Source organism: Notothenia coriiceps, unplaced genomic scaffold, assembly GCF_000735185.1.
Source record: "Notothenia coriiceps isolate Sejong01 unplaced genomic scaffold, NC01 NC01_scaffold00005788, whole genome shotgun sequence".
Taxonomy (NCBI): domain Eukaryota; kingdom Metazoa; phylum Chordata; class Actinopteri; order Perciformes; family Nototheniidae; genus Notothenia; species Notothenia coriiceps.
This window is the reverse complement of record NW_011338489.1, coordinates 66,580-80,036: the sequence shown is the minus strand read 5'-3', so window position 1 is coordinate 80,036 and position 13,457 is coordinate 66,580. Positions and strand designations below refer to the sequence as shown.

At 39.6% G+C, this 13,457-nt stretch overlaps 1 protein-coding gene across 1 annotated transcript in view; it reads right to left on the bottom strand.

Annotated features, from left to right (window-relative positions):
- The window catches only part of LOC104943216 (collagen alpha-1(XI) chain-like), a 34,081-nt gene extending 21,805 nt beyond the window's left edge, over nt 1-12,276 (bottom strand). The window contains exons 1-16 of the mRNA XM_010768555.1: nt 12,238-12,276; nt 11,547-11,600; nt 11,392-11,436; nt 9,936-9,989; nt 9,722-9,829; nt 9,529-9,582; nt 8,493-8,546; nt 7,913-7,957; nt 7,757-7,810; nt 7,529-7,573; nt 7,024-7,077; nt 6,382-6,435; nt 3,023-3,076; nt 2,600-2,707; nt 1,090-1,179; nt 178-231 (exon numbers count right to left, since the gene is read on the bottom strand). Of these exons, the coding sequence (XP_010766857.1) occupies nt 178-231; nt 1,090-1,179; nt 2,600-2,707; nt 3,023-3,076; nt 6,382-6,435; nt 7,024-7,077; nt 7,529-7,573; nt 7,757-7,810; nt 7,913-7,957; nt 8,493-8,546; nt 9,529-9,582; nt 9,722-9,829; nt 9,936-9,956 (795 nt within the window). The 5' untranslated portion in view covers nt 9,957-9,989; nt 11,392-11,436; nt 11,547-11,600; nt 12,238-12,276. The remainder of the gene's footprint in view (nt 1-177; nt 232-1,089; nt 1,180-2,599; nt 2,708-3,022; nt 3,077-6,381; nt 6,436-7,023; nt 7,078-7,528; nt 7,574-7,756; nt 7,811-7,912; nt 7,958-8,492; nt 8,547-9,528; nt 9,583-9,721; nt 9,830-9,935; nt 9,990-11,391; nt 11,437-11,546; nt 11,601-12,237) is intronic.
- Between the last annotated feature and the right edge of the window lie 1,181 nt (nt 12,277-13,457).

The following is a 13,457-nucleotide window of genomic DNA, read 5'->3' as shown; positions in this document are numbered from 1 at the left end:
CAAAACTTTCGTCTGATGATGTAAACTGCTTGGCATATGCAGGCTGCACTGAAACATGAAATACTCTGCACAAGCCTTCACGCTAAGCAATATCACAAACATAAATATTATATGTCAGGAAAAAAACAAGACAGAGAGGAAAGAAGATACTTTGATCTCAGGTAAAAGTATACTTACAACAGGACCAGATGGACCTTGGGGCCCCTCTCCTCCCTTCAGACCTGCAGGGCCCTGAGGAACAGAAGGGATAATCACATGAGATGTCTGTTGAAAACGGTGTTACATTCAGCCTGCACATTCTTTCTACAGTATTGCTCTGTATTTAAACATCTCTTAAACCAATCCAGTCTGGACTGTATATCTTTGTTTACTACTTTGTTAAATTGGCCTAAAATAATTGTGAATGTGAGTTTCATTTGCACATGAACATTTGTGTATAATTTGTGATTTCTGGAATACTTTTGAATGCCAATGTTTATGCCTGTGTGTGTATATGTGTAGCTCCCAAGTGGACCACAAAAGAGCACATGGCAGTATGGGGAATGAGTCTCTGTTGGCTGTGGCTGGGTGCTGAAATCAATTCCAATGGGAGGAAACAATCAGTAGTGCTGCTGGCCTGCAGAGTCTCCATGACCTTGAGGATGCAGGCAGCAAAACACTCCCTCTCCCCACAGTCTATCCATTTCCAAACACCTCAGTCTAATACTAACATTTCCCACTTAATAATTTATTACGTAAATAATAACTTTGCTGTCCCCTAAAAAAAGGTTGGCACTGAATTAAGAACAATTTAAGTCGTTGACCTAAACCACTTCTATGATAGCGGCCCATGATGCATTGTGGCGGTATAAACAGTGGTGTCAGTGTTGGTGGAGCGATGCATAGGCACGCCTGTTCATTTGTAAGATGTCACTTTGAGTTTCCTCTGAACCCGATTGATTGCTAGAAGTGAATTCCAGGGCTGTTGTTTCTAATGAAGTGAATGGCTCTAGATAGATGCTGGTTATTTGTTATGTTGCAATGTTCTGTCACTTTCTACTAGCAAACACATGTAGGGGGAAATAGGTTCAGGTGAAGTGTAGCTCTTACCGTGGCGCCAGGTAGACCTCTTTCTCCAGGGAAGCCTCGAAGGCCGGGGGGTCCGTCTTTACCAGCAGATCCCTGGGGTCCTGGGTCTCCCTTTACACAGAGACACACATGTTTGTGTTAGAATGTGTGTACTTAAATGTACTTGCTTTATTCCACGAGTGGAATGAATTGCTACAATATAAAGCTTAGAGATCAGCTAGAGGGAATTCAAAACATAAAAAGATTATAGACTATACACATCTGACAAATATAATGTATACTAATGGCTTTATACATCCCAGCAGGAACAGAAGTATATTTGTTTTGTAGCTGACATCCATCTCAATGGGCCATTAGCCGCAATTAGTTTGAGAGTCTCAACCAAGCTGGTATTGCTTTTACAGAATCAGCTTTAACATGAAAAGATTTTAGCCTCAAAACTCCAATCTAGAGACAGAATTGTGTTTAAAATGTTTCATAATATATAAAAAATATGTATTGTTTAAAGGATAAAAAAATCTAAACAAAAGTGTAATATATCAAGGGTGACTGACATCAAAAGCACAAAGATATGTTTTGACAGAAATGAGCAGATAGTGAGTTTGCTATAAGAAAAGCATGTTAGCAAAACTTGGTTCAGGTTCTAAAACTGTACACATGATCTCAACCTTTCGTAACCCTCACCACAAACACTGAACTAACTTCTAGAGATAGCGCCGATAATTGCATGGGAACCTTGTTTACTTCTTGGTTAACTTTGAAAGATTCTGGCTTTGTTCTCTTTCTTTCTTTATTGGCCGGCAGACTTATCTGCAAACATGGAGGCAGAGTAGAGTGGGCTTGAGAGGTAAAAGAGGATTTGGGGCTCTGCTGCCAAGACCTCCACAAAGTGTCCCTGGCATACAGATGCACAGGACTGAGTGGAGAGGGGAGGAAAGCGGGACTGTGAGTGGCAGAGGGTTTGGAGCTTGCCGACGGACTTGATTAAACTGTCTGCTTGGCGAAGACGGGAAGAAAATGAAAGCAGAAGACAGGGTGTTTGAGGGAGGGGATGATCAGGGCAGGCTGAGTGCTTCTGGGAGTTATTTCTTTTTTTGGAGCAGCCCATATTTCTACATAATGCCTTCTGTCTGCTAATAATGGGCTCTCGATTGCTGGCCAGGGAGGGCCAGGAAGAGAATGCCCCAACTCTTAGCAACTGTATCCTCAGCAGTTTCTTCCAGAGTCTAATAATGTACATAAAGTATTGGTGGGACTCTGGTGTTTGCTGATGTGTACTTCCGGGTTGAATTTAGAATTGAACTCCAGAAATTTAACTGTTTGTGAAAGCAGCTGGCCAATCTCCAGAATCGAATCCTTCACGATAATTGCAACTATTCATCTTGCAGCCAACCTCCATACTGTTTGTCTGAAAAATCTGATACAGATAATAACTACATCTGAACCCACTCTACTATTAAGACCGCAAATGAGCATTCATTTAAGAACAATAATTGTTGGAATACTTTTCTGCTCCAAGTACTGAACATACCTTTGCTCCCTCCTTGCCAGCAGATCCTGGAAGACCCTGCTCTCCGGGCGGGCCGGGGGGTCCAGGGTGTCCTCTCTCACCAACGGGACCTGTCTCTCCGGTTGGACCCTAAGATGCCATAACACAGTAGATTTGCAGTTCAAAACATCAAAATGACAGCTGTTATAGCTGCATTGAGGCCATTGGTACACAACACCATTAACACAATACAATACACTGCTTGCTCTACATGTACATACATTTAAAATGTTAGCCAGGCCCTGAAAAGCTGTTACCGTTTTAATACACAGAAAAATGTGTCTGAGCCACTTTAGTACTGCTGCAGTGATTTTCCAAAAGAATAAGCAGTTGTTTAAGATGATTACAATGTCAGATGATAAGATGTCAATTCAATGTATTCATTAAATAATAAAGGTCTCCTACCTGGGGCCCGACGACACCTCCTGGACCTGGTGGACCAGTTTTTCCTTGGAAACCCTGGAGAGAAACATTACAAAGGATTAGTCAAAGGGTTTATAATATCAAAGGGAAGCACGTTGATAATCTACTAAAACCCAAGGAAAGACACCGAAGGGATTCCACTGGAATTTGTTTCATAATCAGGGAAATATGTCTTGGCTTTGTATTGCTATATATATAATGTAGTAAAAATACGTTCTAAGGGTATATTAAACAAACAAGGATTAATTTAATAACACTACATTGCTGGCCGGTAATTACCTTAAGGCAAACATACAGTATTGTGATATATTGTAAACAGAGATCTTTCAATTGATTAGACATTAGGGGGAGATGGGCATATGTCAGAGGGTGTACGTAGGTATGTACAGTAGGCTGTATACACATGGGTACAGGGGTGAATATAGATGTCTATGTGTGTAGATATTGTATGTTCAACTTTTATATCAGGGAGTGTACAGTATATATGGATATACTGTATATACTACTCAAGCAAAGATTCGGGATTGAAAGTTTTCCTGAGAACTGAATAATGGCTTGCATGCACTGCAGCTTGTAAACCCCTCGTATGCATAAACATATAAAACTGGATAAGGGTTTTATGTAAAACAGTTAAAAAAGTGAACTTAAATTCAGAAATCCCATTAAAATGCTTGCCTTGACATGATTATTAAATGTAAGATAACACTAGTGGTCATACATCTTCTCTTTGAAATAACCAAATCCACTTCAAAGAGCAATACAATAAATAATAAATAAAACCTGAAGCGCATCGTGCACAGTTCTCTGTTTCAAACCCTAATATGATATCTAGGGAATCAAGCTCCAGTGAAGGCACAGCAACAAAGGGAAACAACGGTCTCTCGCTAGAATGAAACCAAGCTTTCAGGATGCCCATTCATGAAGTTCATGACCTGAGACAAAAGTGCAATATTTTACACAAACGATCAAGCACAACTGACTGGATGTGGACTAAATGCAATTGACAGGAGCCATTACTTGTCTGGCCACTGGACCAAGGGGCTGGCAATAAGATCACCAACCAATTCAGGAAAACAATTTTGATCTCCCTTACCAATGGGGACAAGAGGGCTCCCTACAATGCTAACAACAAAGAGCCATCTCTTTCTCTGCTCGAGGCCACAGACCTGTGATCGGGTTGCCATACCTGCACAAATCCAGACAACTATTCCATTTGCATCTTGTCTGTTGCACTAGTTTACTTTCAAAGCCCATAGTTGATGTACAAATGTAAAAGACAGAATCGGACCAATCAAGAACGATACAAGTTCAACATCTCAAGTGTCGACTCAAACACTGCAGCACAAATAAGATTAATTTGTGTCCGCTGGGTGAAAAACAATCCAATCTCCATTGGATTGAGATAAGAAAAGGCTGGTATCTTTACCACGCATTTAGTCATCTAATAGAGACCTATCTGCCATATATAAGTTTCTAAATGCTGAGTAAAGCCAGGCATGTAAACATGTAGATATCCATTAGTGAAACAGTAAATGGGAAGGGATTAGCATAAAGCAAACACATCAAACTCCAAGGTCAGAGTTGTGGGTGCACACTGACACAGTTTGACTTTGCCACTTGATTTTTGAAAACATCATTCATCACACTTTACACAAAACCACTTTTTAACTGATGCATTTCTATATCATTTAAAATCATAGTTTATTATCCTAAAACCAAGCAAGAACGTTTCCAGGCTTAGAAGGGAAATCCTGGCTGACTTATGACTTCCGTCTTATTGATCATTGTGCTGTGATTTATGGAAATGTTTTATTCAACGGCAACCCTCAAGCCAGGCTGTTCAGCAACAGCCCTGATTCAGAGACACCAATTCAAATCTGTATTTGCCCTTCCTTAAATGCAAGTTGTGTTGCCGGGAATGTGTGCCTTTGAGCGTCTTTATTGCTGTGATCTATTCTCATATTGGATACTTTGGGAGCATGTTCATAAGCGCATAAATCTACAGCCATTACAGTAACACCTTAATGAAGACTCTATGGTTATCACTTGAATAGCAGCAAAGGCAGGGAAGCAGCCATGTGTGGGGTATTCCGTATCTATAGGAAAGAGGCAGGCGGAAAGGGAAGCTTTAATGATAGAGGTGATGATCAGTCAAGCTTTCAGTAGAATGTATTGCTTCTGAGTCTCATCAAACCAAGGTTCACTGATGCATACAAAGTACAGAGGTGTGGCAGTTGAAACAGGGGATTGCAACTAGATGTGATCACAGATTCAAATTTGGACTTGATTCTGTTTTTTTATGTCCCATGGGAAATGCCATCTTTGCACCGATACATCTCCATGAACAGCTTTGAAAATGTAAAGGTTAAAAGCCTATTCTCATCAAGCTCATAACTGCATTCTTTAAACGGCTGAACCACTATGTTGTGCAGCTGCAACAAATGTATGTCTACTGGTATTGTTTACCTCGGTTACAGTATTATTGCTCAATTATTTTAGAGCAATGAAACCTTGTTGCAACTGGACAGTCTTAGTTTAGCATCGTTCTATTGCATATTTGTAAACTTGCCAATGTAATAAGAAGGAAAAGCTGCAACAGAAAATGATGATTTCCCAGCTCCCTGGTGTCCATCTCTATGAGATAGGAGTCTGAGCCATCTGGATTTACTCAGGCAGAATGCGTGTGTGTGTGTGTGTGTGTGTGTGTGTGTGTGTGTGTGTGTGTGTGTGTGTGTGTGTGTGTGTGTGTGTGTGTGTGTGTGTGTGTGTGTGCACAAATAGAGACAAGACAAGCAGATAGACTTAGACAATGTTCACAAGGGCTTTGACTTTAGAGTTCTGCTTAAAGAGGAAGGCCTGCCCCTTTGACATCAATCTGAGATGATGCATCAGTGATTGTAATCCCCTGCATATAAGAGCAACAGAGATAAGATGTGGGAGAGGGAGAGTGGGGGATTGAATTGCAGTGCAGCCCACTGATTGGAAGGATCAGGTCTGTCCTGCAATCGAAAGGCAATTTGAAGAATGAGAGCTAAAAATGGTCTTGTTGGAAATGTTTACATACATAGCAGTGGGTACCAGCCATTAACAAAACCAACCCAATGTATGTGGGATTAAGATTAGAGCAATGTGAGGAGATTCATAATTCAACATTTCAAAAAATATTTAAAATGACTTGACCCACTCTTGTACTATTTGTTTCAGTGGAAATCTGTCCAGGTGTGATAAATTGTGTTTCATTGAGTTTCTAGCTGAATTGTAGTTCTTCTCTTTCTACACTCAGCAGGAAGTCTCAGAGATGACTGACATCTCAAACAGGGTAATGCATCTTTAGGACTCACCGTCTCTCCACGCTGACCGGGGTGTCCAGGCAGTCCATCCTTTCCAGATGGGCCCTGTCAGGTTGAATTCACAACACACCCTTCGTAAGTTACAAAGTGCATTTATCTTGAATACATGCATATCTGAAGTGAATAACAGCAGTATGACATTGGCTTTATTGCTTGAATTTTTCCAAGCATTCATATTTATTATAGCAGTATATTGCAAATGTTTTGTAGGCACAGAACAAGTTACGAACATAATTTTCAGACTGGCAAAGTCATAGTTAGACAACTGGAACACTCTAATGAAGAAATAAAAGGTTCTGTTGAAAGGAACAACATCAGTAGCTAAGGGCTAAGAGCCAGCTATGAATGTAACCTGAATCAATAGGTGGAAATTATCACTTGTTTCCTCCCTAGACTGGGGAGTGAGACAATTGGTTCTGCTTCAGTAAAAGTTTAACTAATGATCCCATCACAGAATTAGGGTTATTGCCATATATTACTGCACTCCATGAACTTCTCAAATGTAATAATGTAGCAAACTAAGCTAATCCGCAGCTGGAAGAGCAGACAGTAGACGGTTAACTTTAGGAGCCATACAGCCGTACTAGTGGTTTTACACTTCGAGTAAGGTGTGAACGCAGGAGGAATACTTACAGGGGGGCCCTTTGGTCCAGAGAAGCCCACTGGTCCCTGAGGTCCTTGAGGCCCCTATTGAACAAAAAAAAGTCAGATGAATATGAGACTAAAGTTATGCAAAAGATAACACAGCAAAACACTGCTAAATGTTCACTGAAAACCTTAGCTCAAATCATCAGAGAACTCATCATATTGTATCAACTACTGTACAAAGTGAGGCTTGATTAACTATCAAAACTGGTTGTGACAGAAGGGTTGCTATAAATAAAGAATGCCAGTGAGAAATGATAGAAGAGATAGAAGTTGGATCCCCATCAGCACACATATGCTGATGTCTGGAATGTGTAACTGACAGAGATGTTCATATTCAAAAGATGTTTGTTAAAATCAATTTATATTACACTTTAAAGTTTATAATATGTTGAAGTCTAAAAACCATCATCATGTCATTAATACGGGGATATTAGGGAAATATTTAAGATATGAATGACACTGAATGGCCTAAAAAGAATAATATACTTACTCTCTCTCCAGGTCCACCCGGAGGGCCGTCGTTGCCTGATGTACCCTGAAACACACAAAAACAACCATCCTCACCTAATAATAATGTGTTTTCACAGTACACGTATTAAGCATGGAGTATAATAGGAGCAGTAGAAGCATTGTTTAGAAATGGTTCAATTTCTGCTTGAAAGAATATTTAAAAATATGTGTGAGTTGTGTTTTGTTGTGAGTGGTATAACTCTTGTACCTTGGCGCCAGGTTTCCCTGTTGGACCTCTGGCTCCTCGACCCCCACGAGGACCCTACAGCGAGAGAACAACAGAGTCAAAAGAAAATCCCGAAAACAAAAAAAGTTATATTAATTAATCATAACATAACATAATCCAAGAGTGAGATATACATACCGTTGGCCCTCTTTGGCCTCTTGGACCAGCTTTGCCTGCAGTGCCCTGTTAGAGAACCAACAGAAAAACACCTTTAGATATTCATTTGAAAAGGATCCTTTTTTTCACTATCTCCATGAATTAACAGCTTTCCGAATGTGAATCAAGATAGGCAATGTCATAGTTTACTGTTGAATGCAAAACCAACATCTTAAACATTTTCTCATGCATTTTTTTAATTGTGTTGAAGCAACACGTTTTAGAAGTCTAGAAATAAGGGAGAGGGACTCAGTGAGAGCACATTCTTTCCACAGCTTTTGTTCCCACATTGATTTTGTTTTTGTTATTTTCTGTGCCAAGACACAATACAGGTGCCTTTATTATAGCAATCAATTTTCTTTTGTGCAGGGATATCATTGCGGGGTGAATTTGAAACTGAAACAGGTAAAGTGTGTGTGTGTGTGTGTGTGTGTGTGTGTGTGTGTGTGTGTGTGTGTGTGTGTGTGTGTGTGTGTGTGTGTGTGTGTGTGTGTGTGTGTGTGTGTGTGTGTGTGTGTGTGTGTGTGTGTGTGTGTGTGTGTGTGTGTGTGTGTGTTCTTACCCTTGCTCCTTTCTCGCCATTGGCTCCAGGGAACCCAGGGAAACCGCTTGAGCCCTGTCAATAACAGAGGGAGTTATCATGGAGGGGTAACAAGAGATTCTGGATCGGTCAGGGCATGCATGATGATGAAGTTTCATACTGTAATTGTCGGCACTATTGTTAGGTATCATCCTCGGTTATCCACGATTGTTTGACACCCTTGATTTTGCAGATGTCTTAATTTTGTTTTCTAAAAATTATCTTCATGTACTTTTTTAAAATTGTTAAACCCATCCTAAATAGTCCTGTTAAGTGAAAGTGTTGCATCAAAATCACATTCCCAGCTTTTTCTACAATCTTTATCAAGTTGGCATAATAGAGGAAGTTTGCATGCAAATTCTCTAAAGTAATATGAGCACACGAACACATACACAAAGAGAGGAGAACTTAAAAACAAAAGGCTTAGCGTAAGACCATTGTAAACACAAGCCAAGGTGACAGGTTTTTGCCTTAAGTTAAACTCTGTGAGCAGGGGATTAAAAAGCAGCTTACCCATTGTGCAGCACCTCACCACAGGTTGCATTTGGGACATTCAATAAAAAGTCAATCAATGACAAGCCATGACTTCCTCCAAATGTAATAATTCCACAAATCCAAATAATGTTGAAAACATTATGTTTAATGGGTTATTGTCTATAAAATGTTGCTCTGTCAAACGTTGATTTGATAATGGCCTTTAATATGTGATCTAAAGAAACCCTTTGGAAATTGTGCCTCATTAGAAAGTGGTACCAATATTTACTAAAGGCATCATCTTTCAAAGGTATGCTTCATTTCAAAAACTGTCATGTTTGCGTATTGCCATATCAAAGCATGACGTGAAATATGTATTTCACAAAAGATCAGCACCATCCCGTCGTTCTCCCCGGGATTGCATGTAACGTTTGTCTGCTTTGACTGAGACTCTGTACTCAATTGATTATTTTTCATGACAAGGTGCAAGTGCAGATTTAGTTAAAAAAACATCCCCTATGGTTGTGAGAGTGTAGTAAGTTACCTTAGGTCCTTGTCTTCCGGGATAACCTGGCAATCCTGGAACACCCAGTTTACCCTGAGAGACATTAACAACACGAGACATCAGCCCAGCAACACAACTTAATCACAATGAGAGCAACAACATAACAATTCAGAAGAAAACACATGATTCTTGTAACGGCTTTCCATCATCCCTGGTCATTGAGCCATATTACCTTTTCTCCAGCAGGACCGAGGGGACCTGACTCTCCGTTGGGGCCAGATCGGCCTTTAGGACCCTCAGGACCATCCTCTCCACGGGACCCAAGCATGCCAAGCTCACCCTATGACACAAACACAAAGAGTATGAGGATGATGTACGGACATCACATGTGTCAGAACTGACTGGACACGTGGAAAGACATTTGTATGACAGACGATCTTCCTTACCCGGTCTCCTTTGATTCCCATATCTCCCTTGAAACCTGGGAAACCATCCTCGCCCTAAAACAAGACAAAAATAACTTTATTGCATCTGCCAGTAATTGTTTGGCTATTTCATTTTATTTGGTTTGAGGCATTTGCTTATTTCCCACCAAGAGACTTAGCATGGACTGTTTTGTAATATTTACTAACTGCAGGAACTACTGAAGTGTTCTGATATGTTGTATTAAATGAACATCTGTTAAGAATTCAGCCTGCTCATGTTCACTCTGTGGAGGTTTGGTGCTGCCCTCTGCTGGCCAGAGAGTTGAACAGCATGTGCAGGGACTCAAGTTCAGCTGTTGGGCTGTGCTTTATGTACATATTCTCCAGCACCTGCACAAACTGATTAAAGGCATGTGGAATAGTTTGATGTTATACTAATATCTCATACTCAGATATGACCATTTTAAAGCATTTTAGCAGTACATTAAAAATAGCTTTTATGCAATAAAACCGTAAACCTTTTTGTGAATCTTAAAATTGAATCAAAAGTGTCTGCATCAAATCAAATAGATTGTGAAGAACACTGTTTACTTTAGCCAGAGTCCTTTCTTTTTTTTATTCTGTCGCCTGTCCATGTTTTCATCCTTGTCTGATGCATAATGCAGCAAGGAGCATGTTTGTTGCCATCAACTCCCGTCACAAAGACCACACACACACCAACAGGTACACTCACACCTGAGGTAGAGCGCATGCTTAATTCATAAAAAACCCTTTCTCCTCAAGGTTTGGCTTTTGAATCTCTTTCTTAAGTATAAATAATGTAACGATAATGTACAGCAGCATAGTTTTATTGATCTCAAATAAATGTCATGAATATTAAGAGACAGCTTGCTTACTTTAAATTCTGCATGTTGGCACACACAGGCACACTTCAAAAAGATTTGAGATGGATTGTACTGTTCTTTAAAACCAAAAGCCTCAAGCATGACAGCTTTACATTCAAAAACCGATTGAGGGTCACTCCAAGAAAGTCTCTGTCTGCTCTGAAGATATCAAGCCATCCACTCCAGCTCAAAAGAGCCAAAACACAGTTGGGAGGGAAGGTGGACAGCCATAGTTACAGACAGAATATCTGTGACATGAATATATTTACAGGCTGCTGTCTTCACCTTTATCCCACAGTGAGGAAAGTTTAGACAAACCCTGACATAGTGCATGTGGATTTGGACGTGTATTAAATTTTAAAGTCTCAACTTGTCCAAGCAATTTTTGCTGGATCAACTTAAAGTTTCTGCTGCCATCGGTGGTAAACATATTTAAATAATATATCTTTACAAAACTGCACAAATCTTTCTGGAATTAATTTTTGTATTTAGATTAAAATAAACGGTATCAATTATAAGCTTTGTTGCTGCTCAGTGGCTATAATCAATTGAGAAAAGATGGGAAAAAACGTAGCATTTTAAAAGGTTTATACCTTCGCTCCCTTTCCCCCCTTAAGACCACGGACACCATCAGCACCCTATTTGACAGAAAAGATGGATTAATTAGCATCAAAATCACAACAGAATTCAATACAAGTAATTACAAATAATCCAATCCAATGACCACATAATCAAAGTGAAACCGTACCTTGACACCACGAGGGCCAGGATAACCAATAGGACCCTGTGGACCTGATGGACCCTGTAGAGTAGAAAACATTGCATGGTCATGATAGTCAATGCTTTACTGTGGTAATACGACAGGTCTTTAGAGATGTAGGGGTGTGCCACTGCATGTCTTCATAAGCATATAAGATGCAACTTTGAGGACTTTGTATGAAATGACTTTAGGTTTTCAGTTGTTCTGAGTTTATATTATATTTCCTAATACGTCATGGCGAGTTTAACATTATATCCACATTTGTTATGAAAATATTGATTATATTAACTGTACTATAAAATATTAATGTTCATCCATGAAAACACGCCTGAAGAAGTATTACCTGATATAAATGTTAACCAAAATGAAATGAAAATTACAATATTGCCTCGTAACCCTAACTATTTTTGAATTAACATTAATTCGTTAGAAACAATACCATTTTAATTGACAAAAAACATGTTATTCCTTTCTTGAAACCTAATCTCAATCGCGTTATTTTTCCTAATGCAAGAAATATTGGTAAACGCTAAAGTGACACACATGGTACATTATCCTGTAAACACTACTATCAGTACTTCAACTGCACTAAGACATCTTGGTAATCTTCCCGATGTAGCACACACACATGCATATAAATATCTTACCAAATTATTTCTAAAATATTAAATACACTTACCAGGGCTCCTTTCTCTCCAGGTGGTCCCTCTTTACCAGGATGACCCTGTCAAATAAGCAGTCACAAAGTTGTTAAAAGTGCTTGTTACAATGATGTGTTGGTCGTAAAAGCTAATCTCGATTGCATGGCAAATCTGAGAATGACAGCAAACGCCAGGCAAGGAGCTCACTAACCAATGAACTGTGTTTATGAAACTCACACAGAGGAATCTGTATATACCTTCTCTGGTTGAAAACCATTTTAAAAGGACTTGGTCTGATTCACACCAACAACACAGGTGTTTTTCTCTTGTCTGCTGCACAAATTTGATTGTTTGTGTGGTGGCCACTGGTGGTGGTGTCAAAGTGATGGGACAGGTAGGCATGCCCATACAAACTTCTGCACACACATCTTTGCACACACACACACATGGCGTCTTTCAGCTGTGAACACCTGTCACCTCCAATTTGAGGCGCGAGGTTGAAGCAGAAGGCTGTAAATCACGAGGCTTTGGGGCCTGAGGGAAACTAAGGGCTGCCTGCATCTTGAACTTAGACAACTCTCCTAGCGAGGGGAGAGAGGGAGGAATGACATGAGCTGCAACAGGTCGAGAATAACTAAACTCAAAGGCACATTTCTTATATATTTGCCTTGAGAGATTTCTGGGGGCATAGAAGTATTTGACAAGAAGGCTCTGTGTGTGTGTCATACACCAAAAGGGTAAACCCACCAAAACGAGTGTCCATAGTCTATATATCATACATAATTGTATTTTGTTAGATAAAACAGTTTGCAAACCTTCTTAAGACATATAGTCTAAATGCATTGTTATACTGTATATCTGAATACATTTCTAGATGGGGATTTGTTTTAATGTCAAGATCTGCAGCTGCAGCGAGCCGTTTAGTGGAGAAAGTGAATACTGCTGAATACACATACTTTACAGAGATGCTGTATGCAAAACCAATGTGAGTTTGGAAAATTGCACAGTATTTTTCTATTTTAGTATACCTCAACAATGGAATTATGATCAGTGGAAATGGCCATGACATGTGACCTTTAAAATCAGTAAAAGCACTCATTGTGCAGTGAAATTGTTTCTGGCAGTGTTTTATTATTTTTGGGATGCTTTTAGGTTTTTTATTACTGCTGCATTAATGTGTATGTTGCATTTGACTTCTGTACATGATAATGGCCGAGTCTGATCTGATTTGCTATCAAAGTATTTTTGTCAGAATCTG